At 44.1% G+C, this 22,648-nt stretch overlaps 1 protein-coding gene across 11 annotated transcripts in view; it reads right to left on the bottom strand.

The window, feature by feature from the left end:
• Nucleotides 1-22,648, bottom strand: part of EML5 (EMAP like 5) — a 122,747-nt gene that overhangs the window by 3,088 nt on the left and 97,011 nt on the right. For 5 of the 11 annotated variants that reach the window (XM_037130187.2, XM_053665964.1, XM_037130191.2 and 2 more), the window contains 12 exons: nucleotides 19,460-19,558; nucleotides 15,305-15,325; nucleotides 11,574-11,747; nucleotides 10,142-10,350; nucleotides 7,931-8,088; nucleotides 5,896-6,010; nucleotides 4,342-4,530; nucleotides 4,042-4,214; nucleotides 1,986-2,148; nucleotides 1,598-1,701; nucleotides 741-894; nucleotides 209-309 (listed from right to left, as the gene is read on the bottom strand). In XM_037130187.2, coding sequence (XP_036986082.2) covers nucleotides 209-309; nucleotides 741-894; nucleotides 1,598-1,701; nucleotides 1,986-2,148; nucleotides 4,042-4,214; nucleotides 4,342-4,530; nucleotides 5,896-6,010; nucleotides 7,931-8,088; nucleotides 10,142-10,350; nucleotides 11,574-11,747; nucleotides 15,305-15,325; nucleotides 19,460-19,558 — 1,660 coding nt within the window. Of the gene's footprint in view, nucleotides 1-208; nucleotides 310-740; nucleotides 895-1,597; nucleotides 1,702-1,985; nucleotides 2,149-4,041; nucleotides 4,215-4,341; nucleotides 4,531-5,895; nucleotides 6,011-7,930; nucleotides 8,089-10,141; nucleotides 10,351-11,573; nucleotides 11,748-13,081; nucleotides 13,288-15,304; nucleotides 15,326-19,459; nucleotides 19,559-22,648 lie in introns of those variants that run through there. The other 6 variants (XM_053665966.1, XM_037130193.2, XM_053665968.1 and 3 more) reach the window with 6 other exon arrangements.

Below are 22,648 nucleotides of genomic sequence, written 5' to 3'. Positions count from 1 at the left end.
CAGTTCTTCAGTTGAGCTTTCAAGTCATACACGGATAAAAGCTTTCTTTGCCACCTCCTTAGCCTGTGTTTAAATGGTGTGTGACTTTAGGGAGCCACCTTACAGCACTGGCCGAGTCCAGTCACTGATGAAGCTGTAGAAGCACAATTAAATCTCTGAATAACCAGTTAAGCCGTTTGGCTCTTCTTGGGCTCAGAAAGCTACTAACCTGCAGTCATCACCTCCGGCGCTAATAACATGTCGATCACCACTGGTAAATCGAATATTTGTCACATGGGGTGAGTGACCCAAGAACCTTTTGTGCTTTGCCTAAAAAAGACAAAAACAAAAAAAGCCTCAAGGGGTGTGATACACACAGAATTCAAAGGCTGCTGTAAGGAACCGTGATTTCCATCACCAGGGGTGTGGAGAGGAGCAGTGAGGGTCAGGCCGGTGGTCCAGGGCTTTTTCAGAGTGACTAGTGGATCTGTACTGAACATAGACAAGGGCTTTTCCTCGGAGGAAAAGCATTTGAACCTCTGTAATAACAGCAAATAGCAGCTTTATTAGAATAGTTTGCAAATATGGGGCTACTTCAGGGGATAGAATTTCTAATAGCTGTTATTTCAGAGTAAATAGGAAGTTTGAAAAAACTTGAACACAAGTACTGCTAAAGCAGGAGACAACTCTTTAGCTAGGAAACTACTAATGATCAGACATCTAAATTGGGGGTATAATTATATACCAGACCAAACACTTACAAATTTTTCAGGACATGGGAAGTCAAATAACTTAACCATGCCAAAGTCATCTCCCGTGACGAGGCTAATTCCTGAATGGGACACGCACGCGCAGTTGACGTCCGCTTTCTCGGCGTGTCTGGACCAGATCCCCAGGACTTCATTCCCTAGAATACTGGAAGAAGGGGGGAGAGAGAACCCACCGTGGCAGACACAGACAGGTGTGCCACCCCTGGCCTCTGAGTGGCTAGCTCTACCTAAAAACACGGGAGTCGGCCGTGGTAAGGTCAATTATCTGGAGGCCTGAGTTTCAACTGGGATGCTAGCCCGTCCCCCTTAAGGAAATTTTATAATTTTAAGGGTATATACTCTAAATACTGCTTCAATAATTAATACTGTATGACAGCTGGTTATAAAGCAGATGCTTGTTCTATAGGAATTTGCTGGCTGTTTATGTTGACTGAGGATGGATATGCATGGTTACCCGTTACACAGCCAGAAAATCTGAACAAATTTCACAAGATTTCGTTTCTACCGGCTGCGAGATAGTATTCATTTAAAATAGAGAAATAATGCAACTGCCTAACTGCACCCAATGTGTGTTTTTATTGCCTCTTATTAAACCTACCAAGTTAAAGGAAATACCAGGGCATCTTCGGTCATAACTTTGACTTCCTTTCTTTAAAAGAACTGATTGAGCCTGGAAATACAGGCAACCAAATGTGGTCTCAGAGCGAGCATAAGGGAGGAATTTAAGATACGGTAACAAAAATGTAAAATTCAATTACTGTTCCCTCATGGGAAGGACCTCCTGTTCAGAAACAGGGTTTTCCTAACTGCCCATCAGGCACGTCCTTCTGGATACAGGGGATGCTCACCTAGTCCACGTAGCCCAGGTGATTCTGTCAATGGCAGCCGGGTCCACCAGGTGTCTTCCCGAAGGCACTTCGTAGACATGCCGTTTATAGCAACCAGTGGAGACCTTCCATCACAGGTGAAAGTGGGACAAGAGCTCCATTACGAGGGGGGAAATTGCAGAAGTGTACAGTGCACTACTAGCGAAGGACCATTTGGTTTACATTCCTAACGTTAGAGTGTAAAAGATCACTACGAGCCCCGTATAAGGAGGGAGAAGAGGCCTGAAGAATGGGATGCTCGGGAGTGGGAGACTGCACAGCAAGTCCGATCTGGAACCCGAGTGGGACACACACGTTCACTAATGAGATGCGAGGGGACTGGGGACTGAGCACGGCGCTGGTACTGTACCTGGAGGTACCTACTGTCTGCAGAGAAGTCCATCTGGATGACGAAGCTCGGAATGTCCCTGCAGTAGCCGACTCGGCTCAGGGTGGGGCCCAGTGACAGGTCATAAAAATCCACTGAGTTCTCACTAGAACCCACTGCCAGAAACCGGGAATCGGGACTAAACCTGAGTATGTTATAAAAAAAACAAACGTAAGAGATGAATTAGGTGACGTGAAACAGTATGAACGGTTATTTGAAGACCTGTGACTTTCTAGCTCGAGTGTGTGACGGGTGGTTCTGGGGGTGCAGGGCCCGAGCGGAAGCTTGTTGGCAGTGCTGCAGGGTCAAGGCCAGGCCTTACAGCCCTGTCGGCAGACGCTCACTTGTTGACAACAGGGGAGGGACCCGGGAATGCTTCACCTCAGAGAACAGGACTGTCAAAATTAAGAGAGGTGCCATCTCCAAAGAGTTCTTCAAAAATTTTAATCAGGCATTTGGCTTTACATCCCAAGTTGCTCTAAAAGCAGAAACGAATCACCACCTGCAGTGGTGCGGTGTGTGCAGTGATGTCCAGGTAGCATTCGCCTCCCGTGACTGCGGTCAGCCGGCCAACTTCATTGAAAAAGTAGCGGCTTCCATGTGATTAACTTCAAAATGCATGCGAAATCTTATATACCTCTCATGTATAATGTATCTTGAAGGTTAAGTGGTATACTGAGTTCACCACAGGATTTCACTGATGCATGGACTCGAGTGAGCAAACTGAAATAAGCCAGACACGCAGGCTCAGAGCAGGCTCCCGTGTCTGGGGCAGTTGTGGGCGTGGAGGGAGAGAGCGAACACTCATAGACACGGACAACAGTGGGGGGATTGCTGGGGGGAGGGTGGGTGGAGGTGGAAGCGGGCATGGGGCACTAAAGGGTCATGGAAAAGGAGCAGGATGATAAATCAGTGCTTCAATGTAAAATAGTTTGGAAAAAACATGGCCTCAAGTAGATTTAGCTAATAGAACTGATTGTGTATACTGAGGCACTTATGTTACATGAAACAAAAGAACTTGTATTTTATTTAAATTTTAAATTGTTCCTGAACTTTAATTTCCTAGTTTCTTTTTTAAAAATTTAAAAACCACTCACAATTATGTAAGTTTTAAGTAACTCCCTAAGATAAGATTTTCTCATCTGAAAAGATGGCATCTTCACAGCAAAAACACAGACCAGCGTAACTTGGGCAGGTCACTGGGGGGCTGCCACCCTTTAAAACACAAAGCGCAGAGGCGGAGCTCCAGTCTGAAAGGGCCCTGGGTTGCTGTGGTGGGTGCCCGAAGGACCTGGGGGAGCTAAGGGAAGCCACGGTCACCGTCATGCACTCAAGTTCTGCTGGAGAGTTCACTTGTAAGAGGATTTTGACAGACCTGGATTTGATAATCTATCTTAATCACACACAAGTGCTCAATTAATGAGGCAGCCACTGTTGAAACAAGCTTAAGCACTGAAAAAGGTTCCAGAGGAGTTGAAATGAATTCAGATTCTGGGTCACAGCAGATGTTCAATGAGTACTGAACTATACATTCCAGTGGAAAGGAGGTGTTTGGGGTTGTAACTAGTCTTCCTGGCTGACAGGTCATTCTTGGCAGGAGGAACTCACTGACGTGTCCAGTGTTGCACTTGGCAAACACTCCCTGACCACTCGTGCTCTTACAGGGCACTGGTGCTGGTGCCTGTGGATTCGTAATTTAGCAAGAAGTATACAGACAGCCATGTTTCAGCGTACAATTTATATGAATCAAGGACATTTCCTCAAATCTAAACTGGGTCATTTAAGAGTATTAGCCTAGAGATTAGACAAAAAAACAATGTAACAAACAGACAACAGTGTAGTTAGTGGTAGGCTAGAGGAAAAGGGGTGATGGTGGGTAAAAGGGGGGTGGGCACACGATGCAGAGTGCCGACGGTATTTTATTGGGCTTTACACTTGACACCTGCATGGTTTTGCAAACCAGCGTTGCCCCAATACATTCAATTTAAAAAACGAGCTTAGAGGAGTACACTAGAAATGTTACTGTTTGCCGACTAACCTGATGTCATGAATTGCACATCGCCTGTCTCTCTTCTTGCCCCATATTTTTAGAGAGCTCACCAGTAAAATAATAAACTCTCCGTTTTTCATTCCAATGGCCACCATATCCCCTTCAGGGCTGTAACACACAGTCCGAGCTGCATGCCCCAAATTCACTTTGTTTAACATCTTCTGCGTGGGAACCAAGAGAGTTGAGAGAACTATGTTAAGTAGGGAACTTACAGAGTAAACCAATTTCTTCTCAAAACTCTCAACATAAATCTGAGGAATAGCAACATCTTTTTAAAGTTGTACTTACTTTATCAGCAATATCCCAGAGGATCACTGTCCCATCTTCGGCAGCAGAGAGAAAAAAGTCCCTGGAAGGATGTGTCGCCAGTCCCCATATGGGTCCATCCACGTGACCATGAACTAAAATACTGCACGCTGCATTTTTCTCTCCAACTTCAATGATTTCAGCATTCTTTGTCCCAACTAGTATCTTGCCCTGAAACAGTGGGACCAGTATATTTAATGTAATACTACAGTTGCTCTTAAAAGTATAGGAATGACTTTCTTGGCCTATGTGATACTGTGGCTTACAGTAACTATATACTTGATGCAAAGAGCCTAAAACCCTTGGAATTTACTAAGTGATGGGAGCCACAAAGGTGTCGTTTATCATGTTAGTGAGATGCCCCTTGGACTCCACCTAAGGATGGGGCTGGTTGCTAGGAGACCCAACCTTGTGACTGGAGGGTTGGAACTTTGAGTCCTGACCACCCACCCCCAGAAGGGACAGAGGGGCTCCAGGTTCAATCAGCTGTCAACGGCTACGGATGTAACCTGTCGTAAGTAACTATGAAGCCCTCCACAGAGACTCCAAGGGCAGGGTTTGGAGAGCTTCTGGTTGGTGATGACAAGACGGGAGGCTGGCTGGCTAGGGGAGGGCCTGCGAGCTCTAGGCCGGTTCCCGCACACCTTGCCCCGTGTGGTTCTGCATCTGGCTGTCCAGGTGTTACATCCTTCTACAGCGATCCGAGATCTAAGAATGTTTCCAAGTTCTGTGCACTGCTCTAGCACAAGTCTGGGGTGGGGTGTGGAGGGCTTACAGGTAACAACCCGGACTTGAACGGGTCTGGCGGGGGTGGGGCGGTCTCCTAGGACAACCCTTCACCACCTGATGCTGACTGACTGGGAGCTCAGGGTCAGAGTTGAATTTTCACACATCCTGCTGGTGTCACAGAACTGCTTGGGGCTGTGTGGGTTCCCTCCCACCCCCATTAGAATGGGTTCCAGACACAGAATCTACTTTCAGAGAATTTTCTGCTTTCCGTTAATGACTAGAGGCACATTTGCAAGACAATACACCTGGCTTCTCCAATCACCAAGCTTTGACTCAGGTTCCTTTAGTCTGAAGATCTCCAAACAGGTGCAAATACACTTACATGTTGTAAGAAAATAATAGATTTTAATTAAGCTTAACTAATATTTAATACACAGACTGACAGGATAGAATACATGTAGATGACTTATAAATACACTTTTTGCATGCATGGTGAAAATATTTATAGAAATGTGTGTTAGGAAAATAAAATAGCTGCATAGTCAAAATGAGTCAACTGGAAGGAAATTCAGCTCTTGTCTACCAGAGTTGAATTACCAGACTCAGAAAAACGGAGGTTTGGACACGGCACTGAGGCCAAGGGCTTCCTGCCCGACACAGCACTGGTGCCAAGATGCCCCTGTGCAGAGAAGGCCTGCGAGCAAAGTGGGCTTTGAGTGTTGCACTCTTCGCCTCGCGGAGGGTGGGGGAATCTCGGGCAGAAGCGCTCTCTGCTGCTGCCCCACCAGGGCCCACAGAGTGTCGTACTTTGCCTCTGCACACAGAACGGACGCAGTCCGTGACTCGTCCCGTCTCCAGCCGGAAGGCGCGGCACCGCCTCAGCTCCTGGTCCCACAGTTTCACTGCTCCTCCTTCCTTAGACCTGGATAGCCCAAACCAGAGAGACGCACTTATTACTGGGCGTTAAAAAGAATTTTTATTAGAATGCTAAATTATAAGCAAGATACTAAAAATGGCCCTGGTTGTTTAATTTACTTCATAGATTCTAAACTTTTAATGGTAATTTTAAGATACACTGGCTCTCAGGCAAACATTCAGTTTAAGCAAATTTTTCTTATGAAAATTCCTTTTTCTGACAATTTTATTTAGCCCCATCCCCAAACATGTATTCTTTCATATCGCCACCTCTGGATCAAGGAAATGTATGAAATGATTTTTAATGTGAACAGGATGAGGGGAATGTAAGGCTAGAGAAAGGGGTTACAGTCATGCTGTATATTTTAAGGAAGAAAAGAGAAGCACATTTTTTCTCTACCATCGTTTTTCAAATATCCTACTGAAAACAAAACCCAAGAATAAACATACTTCTCCTCTATCAAGGTCACCTACACACACATTTAAAAATACTCAGTCAACGGCATTTTCATTTGATTTAGAGGCATCACTGAAATGTTCTATGTTCTGGCATTTGAATAAGTTCACTCTATCACCTTAGTCATAAAACTATTCTTAAGATTTAAAAAATATCCTGAAACAAATTTATAGACTACTAATGAGTAGGGAGGGGTGTGCAAGACTTGATGACTTGTGGGAAACACAGTGTCAGAGTGACATTTTCAAAATATAGCCCTGGCTGGTGTAGCTCTGGTTGCATGCCGGCCTGCGAATCAAAGGGTTGACGATTCCATTCCTGGTGAGGGCACATGCCTGGGTTATGGGGCCAGGTCCCCAGTTGGGGGCGTGTACAAGAGGCAACCAGGCGATTTACCCTTCACACATCATGTCTCTCCCTCTTTCTCCATGTCTTCCCCTCTCTCAAAGGGCTACGGCTCAGTGACCACCAGCGTGTGAACTGAAACGCTGCTGGTTCAACTCCTGGTCAGGGCACATGCCTGGGTTGCAGGCCGAGTCCACGGTAGGGGGCTCACGATAGGCAACCACACATTGGTGTTTCTCTCCCTTTGTCCTTCCCTTCCCCTCTCTTTAAAAATAAAGTCTTTAAAGCATATAGCCCATTTGTGGTTTTTCTCTTGGAAGAACTTGGAGGTGTATTGCTGTATTTTCTGTTAGATGCACTGCTTGTCTCTGGCACCCAATACAACCTTCCTTCACGAGAAAGGCAAAAGCTGCTGCCTGTGTTTAACTGGTAGATGTGGGGTGCCTGCAACCCTGTACTGAGGGGACTTACTGTACTTACCTCTGTGGTCACCTGACCGGGTACCTCTTTACACACAGATGAATATGTTGGTAGGAGATCAATGACAATCTGGTTTCCACTGAAAGATCTGAACATCACTCAGAAAAAGGCCTCTCCTTGACTTAAATTTTGAAGTCCAGTATCAAACAATTTTATCTAACAAGTTTGTCTTAAGGAAAACAAACAAGGCAGAGTTTGCTTCTAGCATCCTCTCCGCCTTTTCTAATGCATCAGTGTGTATTTTACCCCTCAGTGTCCAGCCTGAACAAAAAGCAAGCAGTCACGATGGTCCTGGGTTCAACGGCAAGATTCACCCAGGAGTCGCCTGTTAGTCAGCAAATACATATACAGGCATCACGGAGATCAGGTCTTAATTTGCAGGGTAACTACCTATCCATTCCTCCAGAAAGTTATCACCCCAGCTGTTGGAGTTTCTCTACAATGCAAAATGAAAATGGAAGCCATTTAAAGTCGGAAATAAGGACCAACAAGAGGGCAGGTCTAGGCAATAAAAGGAGAAGCAAGTAACAAGGCCAGAGAAGATGGCCCATATGGCCTAGAAAGAACCAGAATAACTTAACTGCGAACCAGGTGGACCACACTGCGTACGGATTCAGAAAGGCTATGAAAAGAGGAAGGACTCACGGCCTTTCCTTGCCCCCAGTCACGATCAGTCCGTCTCGCAGGGTGGTGTACATGGCGAACACGGGCCCGGTGTGCGCCCCGGCCACGACTCGACACAGTACGTGCTCTTTCCACACACACACATCTCCGCTGATGGTACCTGTAAACGTCAAGTTACTCTGAAAAGGAGTGGGGAAGATAAACTCATCAACAGTTCAGACAGAGTTCAAACATGCAATTCTCTAAGCGGTGTGCACCTGTCTCACCACGGACACACCGCGGGCGGCGGGAGGGGCAGCGGGCTCAGCAGGTGGGAGGCCTGGACCGGAGGCTCAGCTCTGTCCGGGCTTTTCCCCTCCCCAGCTCTGCTGCTTATCAGCTGGAATAACCATGGGCAAGTCTCTTAACCTGGAGGGGTATTGGTTTTTTCATGTACAAAATGAGGGAATTCACTCTCTAAGCTGTTTTCCAACTATAAAACACTATAATTCTAGTTCATCTCATCCTTTTGGATTGCTTCCTTATAACTGCCCAAGAAATAAAGGCCAATAGTAACAGTTAAAAAGAATAAAAATAGGAAGTGAAAATGACTTTATTATGTTTGATATTTTGTCACAGAAAGTAAAACTATATAGCAAACTTGGAGTTTTTCAGATTTCATTAACTCATAAATAACACTTGCCATTTCTTAAAATCAAGATGGCAAAAGTTAATGGGTTTCTGCAATCAATCCCAAGGAAGATAAACTTGGCAAGGCACCAAAAGCTTATTTAGGTTACTGAGAACTGCAACCCTGATACGGTCCCTCTGGGGAAACTGGAGAGATCTAATGCTCCTTTCATCCCATTTTAGCTTCACTCTAAGAGCAACTCATGTAAGATCTTTCACCCAAAACAATATGGAAAGAACTAATACGAATTAAGACTTTAAATGATAACAAACTGAAATTTCTTTCAGTGAGAACGAGGTTTTTCTAAAATCTCACTGAGAATACTAGATTGTATGTGTAATTTCCCTAGAACTTAATGCTACTGTGCACTGCTCAGCATCCACACTTACTGGCTGTAGCTCATGTCTGAGTAACACCTGCATTTGTCATCTAGGAGCCTCATTCATTCATGTCTTATCTGCACTCGAATGCAAATGCTTCTGGTGTGAACACCACTGTCTCACTGCTGCTGGTCCGGGAGCCCCTAGCGTACAGCGCCAGAGGCCTAACCTGGGTAAAACCCGCCTGGCCACACAACCGACACTCCCTGAGGGCACTCACTGCTGCTTCAAACATAAAAGTCACGTGTGAGCAACACTGTGATCTTCAAGTTTATTTTCTACTGGCAATGGGCAATTAACTACATAAGAAATTTTATATATAAGAAGAAAGTTAATCTAAATGGGCAAATTAAATGCCAAAGGGATTTGAATGTGGGCTTTCTCCTGTAAAGAAATTATTAGTCTTAATATTAAGAATTCCCAAAAAATCGAACTTAAGTTTGACATGGCCTAGTCAACATTTCGATGGTGTTTCTCTCAAAACTGTAAGTGTGCTTAAAGGTTCTAAAGTTATAATTTTCTTCAAGTATTTCATACCCCCATAAACACTTTAGTAAGGAAATCCACTTAGGTTTATGATGAACCAAAGGATTTACAAAGCCAGGACAGGCTATAAAAGCAAAGCCTTGTGGCCTGTAAAACACACTTCCAGATGGTATGGGGGAGGGGGAGGAAGTGGCTGCTGACCGCGTTCTGTTGAGACCGGGAGCTGTGCTCTTCCCTGATGGGAGACATGGCCCAGAGGACTCCCAGCTGTGTGACGCATGCTGAGTCACGATGACAGAGAGCAGAGGAAATCCTGAATCTGTGCACTACCCTTTAAACACTGGAAAGCTACATTTCTTAGATTATCTCTTTTGACTTAGAAGGTCCATTTTTAGGACCTAGAAGATTTAGGGTGATAATTATAAAATTATCGAAGACTTCTGAGGATGGCAATGGTCCAGGGGTTCAAATGTTTCATTATAACCCACCTCCCTCACTAACTTTCCTGCTCCCTGATCTCTGAAAGTATCAGATGTGGAAAGATGAAATGCATGCGCGACCAGGACGTATATAATGACCAGCGGATTACAGTGCCATCTAAATAGCATTAACGTGACTCAGCTAGGGCAAGCAAATTCAAAGCAGTCAGGTTCAGGTAACTCAAACTACACGACCACACGCGTCTAAGAGACATACTGCACCGAACGCGACAGCGAGCATGGTCTGCATCCGGGCATCTTCCAGCGTGCTCAGGAGCCCTTTCTTGCTCAGCAGAGCCCTCCCAGCCAGAGTCCAGAACTTCACGTGTTTCACCCCCACAGAGACAAACTGGGAATCTGAGTCTGGTCGGAACTCTGCCACAAAGATACGCTGGTTGTGACCAGCTTTGCTGGCAATTTTGGCACCTGATAAAAAAAGATACGACAAAATCATGAAGGTTAACCTGAGAACTAAGCTAGATTTTATAGGATCAGTTACTCAAAATATATAGTTCAAACAGCAAACACTTATTTAAAAAAGAGAGGGTGTGCCCGCTGCTCCGCTACCTAGCAATCACAGGGTATACAACTGCGTACTTGTGTAGAGGGTCCTTGAAACACAGTTTTGCAAGTGCTCTGTATGGGAGCTTATTATTATTTAAGGGGTGCTTTATTTATTTATGGTTCATAAAAATGTATTAACATGGACAGTTGCTTGTTCTTTCATTCCACGAGCATCCATCCAGCGGCCTGTAATGGGCTGGCTGCCGGACTGCTGCCATCGTTTAGGGGGAATCTGAGACCCTGCAGATCACACCTTCTCTCTCTTCCACGTAGCTCTGGGAATTTCAGTTTCTCTAGGAGCTGTGTATCTGAAGACCTACTGATCTTCCACCATCACTTACAGTTACTTCATTTCCATTCTTTCTTAATTTTTTAATAGTGATCTTTAGACAGAGAGAAGAGGAAAGGAGAGAAAGACAGAGAGAGAGGGAAACATCAATCTGTTGTTTCGCTCACTCACTGGCTGACTCTTGCACGTGCCCTGACCAGCGACTGAACCCACAACCTTGGCTTATTGGGTCAACACAACTGAGCTACCCAGACAGGGCCGTTCCCATTCTTTTTTTTTAAATTTTTTTTTCTTTTAAGATTTTATTTATTTATCTTTAGAGGGGAAGGGAAGGAGAGAGGGAGAGAAATATCAATGCATGGTTGCCTCTCATCTGTCTCCTGCTGGGAAATGGCCTGCAACCCAGGCATGTGCCCTGACTGGGAATCGAACCTCGATACTCTGGTTCGCAGGCCCGCGCTCAATCCACTGAGCTACACCAGCCAGGGCTAGGGCCGTTTCCATTCTTGATTAAGATCCTCAGTAACTAATCAAACATAAGCAACACACTTACTAAAAGAGCAGCAAATCACTTATAATATTAGTAACTTTCATTTGCATTTTGTGAGCTTATAATTTCACTGGGTTTTTTAAGTGGGACACACCTACGACGGCACCAGCTGTGTACTGTGCACCGTGCAAGGCTGTATGAACAATGACTTCATTCACCACATTAAGGAAAATACTAAATAGAGAATTCGTAGTACCACAGTACCCTTATCTTTTAAAGGAAGGCACAAAGAAGAAAGAACCCTACCTTCCTGCCATCTCCAGATGGTAACAGTATGTTCTGGGTCTAGTCCCACAGACAGCAGGAGTTTGCCGGTAGCACTGAAGCTGACTGAGCACACCCCCTTTGAATGGTAGCATCTCAGTACAGATAAGGTCTGCTTGTTGACTGCATCCCAGATGTGGATAGAAGGAGCTGTAGCTAAATAAAGATAAAGTCCAAAAGCTGTGATACACCTCTTATAAATGTTTCCATTTCTAAAGCTGAGGCCTACCCATCTCTGAAACATGGAAAAACATATACCGAAGAAAGGCTGTGTACCTAATTAAAAATGTGTAACTATAACTAAATTAAAAAGAAAGAGGAATGAAAAAAATACAGAATACTCTTTAGTCTATAGTCCAAATTGTACTTTTGAGAAAAAAGCATTACATAAGCAAATTAGGGAATCACAACTTTTTTAAAAAATATTTTATTTACTTATCTTTAGAGGGGAAGGGAAGGAGAGAGGGAGAGAGTATCAATGCATGGTTGCCTCTCATGGGTCCCCTGCTGGGAACTGGCCTGCAACCCAGGCATGTGCCCTGACTGGGAATCGAACGGAGATACTCTGGTTCGCAGGCCCACGCTCAATCCACTGAGCTACACCAGCCAGGGCTAGGGAATCACAACTTTAAACAACACAAAAATAATGCATGTTTTAGACACATGTTAAATCTTTATATACTTATGTGAAGAAATGTATAAATATTACACAATTAAATATCAGGGTATAGTCAGTACTCAGGTTACCTGAAGGAGAGATAAAAAGCAAAAACAACTTGCAAAAAGCAACAGGCAGTGACCCCCCTGCAAGGATCTCGGAAGAAACCCTGGACCATGCAGACAGCCGGTGGGATGCTGCGTGCACATCACTTTTCAGGACAGTGTTTTTAAAACAGGATTTTATGGGAGAAACAAAACGAATCTTGAAGAAAATTACATTTGTTGCTATTCATCTTGTGATAGCCTGTTTCTACTGCCTAAAAAATTTCCCAGTTTTATTTTCTAGGTTAAAAAAACCCATAGCCTTGTATTGTCCTTTTCCTTACGAATGCCACCTTTAAGGAATTCAGCAGCTAATTCAGCAGCTAATTCAGTCTCAGATCGTGAGTACTCGTAACAAAATAACCAAAATACTAATGTACATTTGCTTTACATTATAAATCTACTATAAATACTGTATTGCAAAAATAGAGAAATATTCAGTAATTTAAGTTACCTTACAACCATTTGGTGCAGAAAGAAATTTTGGTCTCTAAAGAAAATATTCTGATAAATTTATACTATATTGTATACCATCTGCAATTTATGTCATACAATGATAGATGAAATCTGATAGCTCCTCCAAGCAGTTACAATACATTAAACCATGGATTTAAATTTTAGCACCAGTAAGTAGAAATTGTTCAAAGATTTATGCAACTCTGTTGGTAGCTTTTCAAGCTATTAAAAAAAATTTTTTTCAATGAAGGTAATATAAAATTTATACAATTTTATGTAAAAAAAAAAAAAAAAACTAGCCCTGGCTGGTGTGGCTTGGTGGATTGAGTGCCAGCCTGTGAACTGAAGGGTCGCTGGTTCTATTCCCAGTCTGGGTTGTGGGCCAGGTCCCTGGTTGGGGATGCATGAGAGGCAATTGATCTATGTTCCTCTTGCACATTGATGTTTCTCTTCCTCTTTTTCACCCCTGCTCCCCTCTCTGTAGAAATAAATAAAATAATCTTTAAAAAATCAAAACTCTATGGAAATAGACATAAAAAAGGTTACTGTGTTATAAAACAAGCTACTTGGGTGTTAAAAACTGATGATAATTTAAGTACAGGACTAAAATTTGAGTGCTCCTCATTCGTTAGCAGTCAAAGGATATGAGGACTGTAAACTTAATACCAATAAGGTGTGTTACATGGTTCAAATTTAAAATGCAAATATTGTCCTGGCTGGTGTAGTTCAGTGGATTGTGTGTGGGCTGTGAACCAAAGGGACTCCAGTTTGATTCCCAGTCAGGGCACATGCCTGGCTTGTAGGCCAGGTTCCCAGTGGGGGCCACATGAGAGGCAACCACACACTGATGTTTCTCTCCCTCTCTTTCTCCTTCCCTTCCCCTCTAAAAAATAAATAAAATCTTTTAAAAAATGCAAATATTTACTGGTAGATCACTCTAAATATCTTGCTAGTCATACGTATTACATGGTTCTTCTACAATATAAAAATATTTTTATTAGTTTACAAACAGCACCTCTGGGCAATTCATATACTATTATTTGCCTAAATGTTACGAGGTAGATAATGGAATTTCAAGGAACATTACACAGTTATTTTTATCTCCAAATTTAATATGACACAAATTACAGAGTTCCAGTTAATCTAAAATTTAAATAGCAAGTAACCTTAGGTAAGTTAAATTACTGAGCCTCTCCAACATTTACAGAGAATTAAACAAGATGGTAAGAGGCTCTACCAGGAATCTGCTCTGAAACGCGTGACTGTGACTCCGTTATGGGACCGCTCCACAGTCAGACTTGCAAACTCACCGGGTGCAGCACCAGTTAAGATTTCAATTACTGGAAATGTTCAAGGCCTAACTCACTAAAGGAGGATTAAGTCCTGCTTATTAAGTATATTTAATTTTCTCCTATACAGGTGTCATTCGGTTTCACTGGGGGATTATACCCAAACCCGGGATGTTCTTAGTCCCTTGTGCAAAATGGCACAGTATTGCATATAACTTACATTTGCATATAGGCTACAGCAGTGTCTGCATAAGCTGTTTCCTTTGCATGAATTCAGCATAGTGCTCAGTGTGTGGTAGACTCAAATTTTACTTTTTGAGGTTTTTCTGGGTTCTTTTTTCTGGGTATTTTTGATCTGCCATTGGTAGAGACCATGGCTACAGAGGGTCAACTATAATCGAAAGTCTGGGCTGAAGTCCACCTGTGCCTGCTCCAGTGTGTGACCCCTGGTGCCTGCTGTAGTGTGTGACCAGGAGAGCAAGGCCCTCGCCAGTTGTGCTAAATGAATTTGTAACTGAACAGTCGAATCACAAGACCATGCTTTCTGCTGGAGGAGAAGAGGGCAGGGGAACAAACAAATTTCTGGGGAATGTTTTCAGGTCAGACCACTGCTTCCTACTGTATTAGTAAACTGAGTTCAGCTGAAAAGCCTGGTTGTATGTATCTGAAAACAGTGGACACACACCGTTCGGCTAACAGCTTTTTAAACTCACAAGGCCTTGGTCAAATCACGAATAAAAAGTTATTCTTTTATCTTTAAATAAAAGAATTAGATCTGTTGACCTAATATGGCAAAATGGGTACAATAAATAAAATTTAAAACATCTGTTTTCAGGCAGTAAAGCTTATTGAGGAATATTTAAGTTCTAACCCCACCTCCACTCTCACCAGCCAGATGCCACTGGCAAGTTCATGTCCACCGTGAGGAAGTCTCGGGACGCCACACAGGCAATACGTGTCCAGTGCTGACAACAGTGCCGGGCACACTAAAGAGGCCAGGAACACACACACAAGTGTGTACACATTTAAGTGTGTACACACACTTAAATACTGTTACTGTTGGGGACTGGGCTCAGTAGCATGACATCAAGGTGCTGTCTTCTTCCTTTGTAAAAAACCCAGAACAGGTTCCAGTATCTCCTCATCAAACCCAACCATCATTACGGAACAACGTAACTAAGCGCAAAAACCGACGCCTCTCCTTACCTGACATGTCTGCTGCGTCGCCTGAAATGGGAAGGAGCAGAGAGATAATCACCCAAGGAGAACACAAACACTAAGAATAAATTCTGTAACAACTCGGCTACCATGAAATAGTGATAATTTAAAATAAATAATAAAATATCATACACAAAGTTAATTTTATGTGAAATTGAGTAAATTGTAAGTGAAGCCAATAATTTAAATTATGCATTATACAGATTACCATTCTATATATACAACCTCTCAAACCTTGGATCAATACTTTACTTTCTTTGTATTTAATAAGTTACATAACATTTTAATGACTTTAAAATAATAACAATGACACGACTGAAATCGACCCCATCCTCGTTTTGGCTTTACAAATGGACTGTCACCAGCCCCTTCGGCTGTACTGCACCTGCACGAAGGGAAGACTGGCATCTAAACCGTCAGAGAGACAACAGCGAAAGTCACCGCCTGACTCAAGAAAGCAGCGGTTCTCAATTCAGGCCACAAGTTACCGTATTGTGCCACGTATAACGCACACCCATGTTTTTGGCCCAAACTTCCAGGAAAAAAATTTTCATTTTAATTTTCTAATTTAATTTTTTACTTATTTATATTTAGAGACCTGGTTTTTCATATTATAAAGGAATTTTAGCACTTATTTTTGAACATATCATGGTACAAGAAATTTTATGTAACAAATACTTATAAAAACAGATACGAGGTATTTTGGGTACTACCCATGTATAATGTGCATCCTTATTTTTCCCTAAAAAATGTGGGCAAAAAAGGTGCACATTATACATGATAAAATACAGTAATGTATTTCTTAATTTTTTCAAACTCAGTATTTTTTGTATGAGTAAAAGACTGCCAGGAAAGAAAACGTGAAAGCCTATGCTCATTATATTTGCGGTAGAGATACTTATTAAGCAAAATTTAGAAGGATGGGTTTTTAGCAAGAAAGAAAGGAACAGAACTGCAGAAATCCTCTCGGGGCAGAAGACTGCTCCAGTAGAGCCTCGAGTCCCATCAGATGAAGACTCAAGGACACACTGACAATGTCGGCCCGCCCTGCCCTGCCTTGGAACTCGAGAAGAGAGAGCAGCTGACTCTGCGAGCGGACTGCCTGGGAAATACCACTCCGAGTTCTGCACACGCTCTTGTAACACTCGGATGGTGAGAGGACTTTGAACCCTGCCACGTGGAGGACGGTTCGAAGACTCAGGTGCTTTGTTTGGAAGTTGGGTTTGTCCCTGAGTGTCCGCAGGACCTGGGACGAGAGTACAAATATAGACCTAAACGGTACAGGCCTAAGTATTTTCAAGTTATCGGTCAAGATAAATTAAAATATTTTCTCTTATCTTGACAAGTGCCCCTCCAAAAAACTTCGGAGACCTGGTTCAAATTCAGGTGGCACGAGGCGCCACAGCCTAGTTCTTTCTCTTTCCACCCCCAGCCTTATCCCACCCCACACGAGCCCTGGACGCTCATGTGGAGATTCAGCTGTGCAGGGTGGTGCCGCTCCGACGACATGGTCAGCAGCTGTCCGCTGGGTGTGCCAGTCCCGGGGTTTCCCAGGTGGTGCAGGCCAAGGTCAGTCTCCACCTGGGTTTGCCTGGGGCCACCCTGCCTGAGCTATAAAGCAATCTGAGATGGCTGCTATTTGTGCTGGGCTTGGAGATTCCCAGGCAAAGCCAAGCTGTGAATCTAGGCTGGTTGCTGCTAGTGCCCTGCCTGGGGCTGAGACCAGCTGTTGCTTCTTTGAGAGGGTTTAGGAAGTTGCAAAGCATGAGCCAAGGCCAGCCATTCACATGGAAAAGCCACTGTTAACAGCTTTAAGTTGGATGGGATGGAGCCTGAGGGGGTCTCCAGGACCCATGGGGCAAACAGTGGCAGTCAGGTTGATGGAGTCTTAAGGCATCCACCTGCCAGCTCTGGGGCTCTGTGGGAGGAGGGCTCAGAAAAAGGACAATGGCCTCTGCCTGCCTTTCTGTTTGGGAGAAGGCTGTCCCCCAGCTCTGGCCTTGACGCCAGACACCTCAGTTCCTCCCTGTATGTCACTGGTGCCTTTCAAGCTGCTACCCCGGTGCTCAGAGGGAGAGTCTGGTAAGTCCCTGAATAGGTTCTTTAAGCAGAACTGCTTGGGACTCCAGGAGTTTCTTCTACTGATTCAATCCCCCCTGGTTTCTGCAGCCAGAAGTTGTGGGGACTCATCTTTCTGGCACTGGAACCCTGGACTGGGGGTCCTGGCGTGGGGCTGGGACTCCCCGAGCCTGAGACGTCCCTCCCAAATCTCTGTGCACCAGGTGCAGGTGAGGGACCAGCCTGTTCCGTGTCTGTGCCCCTCCTGCCAGTCTGGATGGATGCGGGTTCTTTATTCCATAGGTGTCAGACTTCCATTCCACCTGATTTCTGATGGTTCTGAGTGATGGTTGTTTTAGAATTTAGTTGTAATTCTGATGGGGTTGTGTGAGGAGGTGAGCCATGTACCTATGCTGCCATCCTGACCAGAAGTTGATGTATCTATGATCTGTGTGATTTTTAACAAAGAGAACCATCAACATGTTCGGCATTGTTCTGTGCTTTGTGGGTAAACAAGCTTGGCAGGCAAAGTAACTACTGATTCAATTCTCTTTACGTTCAGAATCGAAAAAGTCCCTCACTCTTTGGTCTTCTCTCAAGCCTGTCTTACATTTAACAAGTCATCAGTGAGGAATTTTTGTTATCGGCTTTGTGGGAGATTAGGCGTGGGCAAGGCCCAGGGCTCCCTCTGCACTGCCTGGACTCTGGCTGGGGAGGAGGGAGGCGGGGACTCATTCCACGTTCCCTACGGTGTCGCCTTTCAAAATAAAAGAGAAGAATACAAATACTGAGTCACTGTGGTGTACGCCTAAAACTAATACAGTGTTGCGTGTCTACTACAGCTCAATTTTTTTAAAAGAAGAGTCAAATTTCATGAAAGATGAATTTGTGACATTTCTTAAAAGAGAAAACTAGAGCACTTATATTAAAGTTGCTTAACAAAGGGAAAGAAAAGGAAAAGGAACAGAGTTGGAAAATGAAAGAATCATACCCTCTAGAATTGTACTCACAGAATGTAAATTCCATTAAAACAGGGGTTTTCTGTAAGCTGCTTGTACCCCCAGAACCTAGACCAGCCCCACCAGCAAGAGCAACCTAAGTATATGCTGAGAACCTGGGTGCGTTAGTGACCAGATGGTAGTACCACGGTCTCTCACTTCCAGGCAGAGTGAAAACACAGCACAACTTCAAAAAACTTGGCAGAAAAGGGGGGCAGACCTATGTATTTTATATTCAAAGATTAGACTATTTTGTATTTAACAGATGAATTGTCAGTCCACTTTGTTCTGAAAAGTAGAAAACTTTACAAAAAAAGAACACAAGGGTCTTTGTAGCACAACTACAGAACAACTTAGAAAATACGTGTCTAGCCGATCTAAATTAGTGCTTGACAAAGCTCACAGTCTCAATCATTTTTAAAAACTGTGCCAGAGTTGGGAAGGTCTGACTGACCAAATCTATTATGGATCATGCATAGTGACTGCTGACTGGGAGACACGTCCGAAGGAGACCTGCCATCCTCTTTTCCTGGTAGAGTTACAGCCTTTGAGTTCATAGTTCTACAGAGTCAGAGACAGCAGAACGGGTGAGGATTTCACACCAGCTGGCAAATTAGATGAACTCTAAGAAAGGAGAAAGGTCTCGAGGACTTAGGAGCACGGACCAGACTTGGCTCCTCTCGCCTTTCCAGCTCAGCCCCCGTTGATGCAGAGGTTCTGTCCCCCACCCAGTTATTTCTTGGCCCCCCCTTACTTACCTGATCCTCCTCAAATTCTTCCTCTCTGCTTTGTATGCTATTAAATTAAACCTTTTTGCTGATCAGAAACACCTGCTAAAGGACTAAATCCAACTATTTCAACTACCATAAAACAGCTTACTCTTAATTCTGAACTGTGTGAACCAACTCAGATGACGGAAGTGAGAGAAAGATACCTGGAAGTAAACACAGTAAAGCTGGGCCTGTGCCTTATGTGCAAACACATTTTGAACAGTACACAAATACATTTTATTTTTTCCCTAGGATACTGAATTAATTCGAACATTACAATTACTTAAAATTGTTTCTTTTAAAATATACAAACATACCTACTTGGCCAGTTGCCACTATGTTGACAAATTTGGGGTGCTGATTTACAGTGAGGCACAGAATATCGTCATTATGTTCCTGATAAAAACTCTGAGCTCCTATGAAAAAAGAATTTGAGAATTAAGTGTGGAAACTTTATAACAGCCTAATGCACTTAACCACAGCAATAAAGTGCTCTGTTTAACCTGCCTACTTAAACAGATATTGTTGAGCATTTAATACATGTACATCATCATAAGGATGGGAAAATGACTCAGAAATGTGTGTTTAACAGGATGGAGCCCTGACAGGCACAAACTAAAGTGATACAAGATGGAAGGGAACAAGTGCCACACCAAGTTAAAGATCAAAATGCTGTGGGAATTCACGGCAGGAAAGAGTCTTCTTATCTGGGCACATGGCATCCCTGGATGACCCGGTCGTTGCGTACAGATGAAGGTGGGTGGGGAGGGACACTCCAGGTGGAAGAACGGTGCAAGTGAAGGTACAAAGGCAGGGAAGTGCTGGGTACGCAGACAGCGGGTTCGCTGGTCATTAGGAAGAAACGTGAGAAATGCGGTTGAAGGGCAAACTGAAACTAGAGTTACAGAGCATTTTAAATGCTACCCTCCTAAACTGCACGGTTATTCTGTCGTCAGTGAGAAGGTCCTGAAGAGCTTTGGTCAAAGGAGGCGTGTGGCTCACCCAGTACAGTTACGGAGATAAGCCCTGGGCAGACTGACCTTGCAGGGGCGATGCAGGCAGGCTCATGCAAGTGCAGCGGACGGGTGGGGACGAGGTCGGGAGGGCAGGCCTGCCCCAAACCACAGAGGGCCACCAGAAAGCAAGAAACCAAACCAAAAAACAACCCCCAACAATTTAACAGCTCTAACTCTACTTTAATGTTTCTCAAAGTGAAACTGCCTCCTATTTTCCAGGGCTGAGAGTTCAGTTACATCAGCTAAATTAATAGATCTAGACTTCCTAGACTGTGCACGGAGCAATGTGTCCCCAAATCGGTGAGAGGACGAATAAGTGTCTAGTCTCCCTTCTGCCCTGCCTTTCTATACCCATCATTAGAAAGGTGACAGATTACAAATAAAAAATTTAAACAACAAAAAATAAAGGGCAGTCAAATGATGGACTAACATCTGGGTCAATGACAGACTGCACACAAGACAGTGAGTGGTTCCAGCCCTGGAAGGTGGGCTCAGGTGGTTCGAGCGTCATCCCTATACGCCAGGACTGTGGGTTCAATCCCCAGTCAGGGCACGTGTAAGAATCAATAAATGAGCACGTGAATGAGTAGAGCAACAGACCACATGTCTCTCTCTCTCCCTTCCTCATTTTCTTTCTCTTGAAAATCTACAATAACAATGAAAGACAGTGGTTCCAGACTCTAATACGCTTAAAAATTCCTATTGCCAAGTGACACTGTAACACAGTGCAAGGCATCGCACACACGTGTATGCTGACGCTGGTGTGACAAAGCCACCGCGCTGCCGGTCATATAAAAGTATCGCACACACAGCCACACAGAGTGTGGAAGAGACTGCTAACAGTAATAAATGACTATGTCACTGGTTCGTGTACATACTATACTTATTATTGTTATTTTAGAGTGTTTTTTAGAGAATAATTCCTTTTCAAAAAGATTTTACTTACTCATTTTTAGAGAGGGGAAGAGAAGGAGAGGGAGAGAAATATCAATGTGTGGTTGCCTCTCATGTGTCCCCTGCTGGGAACTGGCCTGCAACCCAGGCACGTGCCCCGACTCGGACTCGAACCGCGGTTGTTTGGTTCGCAGGCCCGCACTCAATCCACTGAGCTACACCAGCCAGGGCTAGAGTGTACGTTCTACTTCAAGGAAGTCTGCTGTAAAACGGTGCGCCACGTCACAATGGCAGCAGCCTCATCAAGCTCCCGTTCACTGTTTCCTGACTGCGTCATCTTTCTCCTGTGCAGCCTAAGTGTACAGTGTCTCTAAAGTGTGCAGTGATCTGCAAGGATGTCCTGCGCCTCCACACTCACTACCCACTCACTGACTCACCCAGAGCAACTTCCAGTCCCACGAGCTCCATGTGTGGTAACTGCCCCATAAAGGTGCATCATTCTAAAACCTTTTGTTTTAAAGTGCACTTTTTTACTGCACCTTTTCTGTGTTTAATGTGTTTAGATACATGAATGCTTAGCACTGTGCTGTAACTGCTCCCAGGATTCGGTACAGTGACAGGCGTACAGGTTTGCAGCCTGGGTGTGTAGCAGACCGTCCCGTCTGGATGCGTGGTGCGCTGTGTGGCGTCTGCACAGCGACGGGATCGCCTCCTGAAGCCCTTCTTGGCGCGTCCCCACCACCCAGCAGGGCCTGCCCAGTACACGTGACCTCGCAGTGCACGTCCCTCCCCGTCTGCCGGTCTTTCCTTACTCTTCTCCACTCTCTTGGAAGGATACATGAAGCCTCACTTAAAGAGGATTTCCTGTCTATGTGGTATTTTTTAAGTGATGCGAATTATTAAGTAAAAAATTGGCACTGATTTCTGTGTTATCTTGGTGAGTCCTTTTCTTTAGGAAACCAGAAAGTATATTAATGATTAATACTGACCAGGAGTAGGGAACTCTTTATCTATTCAGAATGAAGTTGCCAGAAGAAAAAGTCAGAAATGTTCGAACTAGATAATCTCTATTTTTAAAAAGATTTTATTTATTTTTAGAGAGAGGGAAAGGAAGGGAGACAGAGAGGAAGAGAAACACCAATGTGTGGTTGCCTCTCATGTGGTCCCCACTGGGCACCTGGCCCGCAACCCAGGCATGTGCCCTGACTGGGAATCGAAACTTGACCCTTTGGTCACAGCCTGCACTCAATCCACTGAGCTACACCAGCCAGGGTAATCATCTCTATTTTTACTTCCAACTTTCACACTTCATGAAGTTTACAATTTTTGGTAATAAAACCAAATTCAAAATTAAATACTGAATGTCACCAGTAGTATTATTACATCACTGGTCATCAAATGATGCTAAGGGAACTTTATTGCATTTCAAAAACCCAAAAAGTTACATAAACATCGAGAAGTATTTTCCTACCTTCCTGCATCAAATGAAGGGCCATCAGCGGAGCCACAGGCAAGCCGCGTTCTCAGCTAACTGCAGTGGCTTTCCGAAGCCTCGGCAGGAGCACCACCCACTCCCGCCCCACAGCAGTGCACTCC

The sequence above is a fragment of the Artibeus jamaicensis genome, unplaced genomic scaffold, assembly GCF_021234435.1.
Source record: "Artibeus jamaicensis isolate MK-2021 breed Jamaican fruit bat unplaced genomic scaffold, CSHL_Jam_final contig_444, whole genome shotgun sequence".
Taxonomy (NCBI): Eukaryota; Metazoa; Chordata; class Mammalia; order Chiroptera; family Phyllostomidae; genus Artibeus; species Artibeus jamaicensis.
This window is presented reverse-complemented; position numbering and strand designations above follow the sequence as displayed.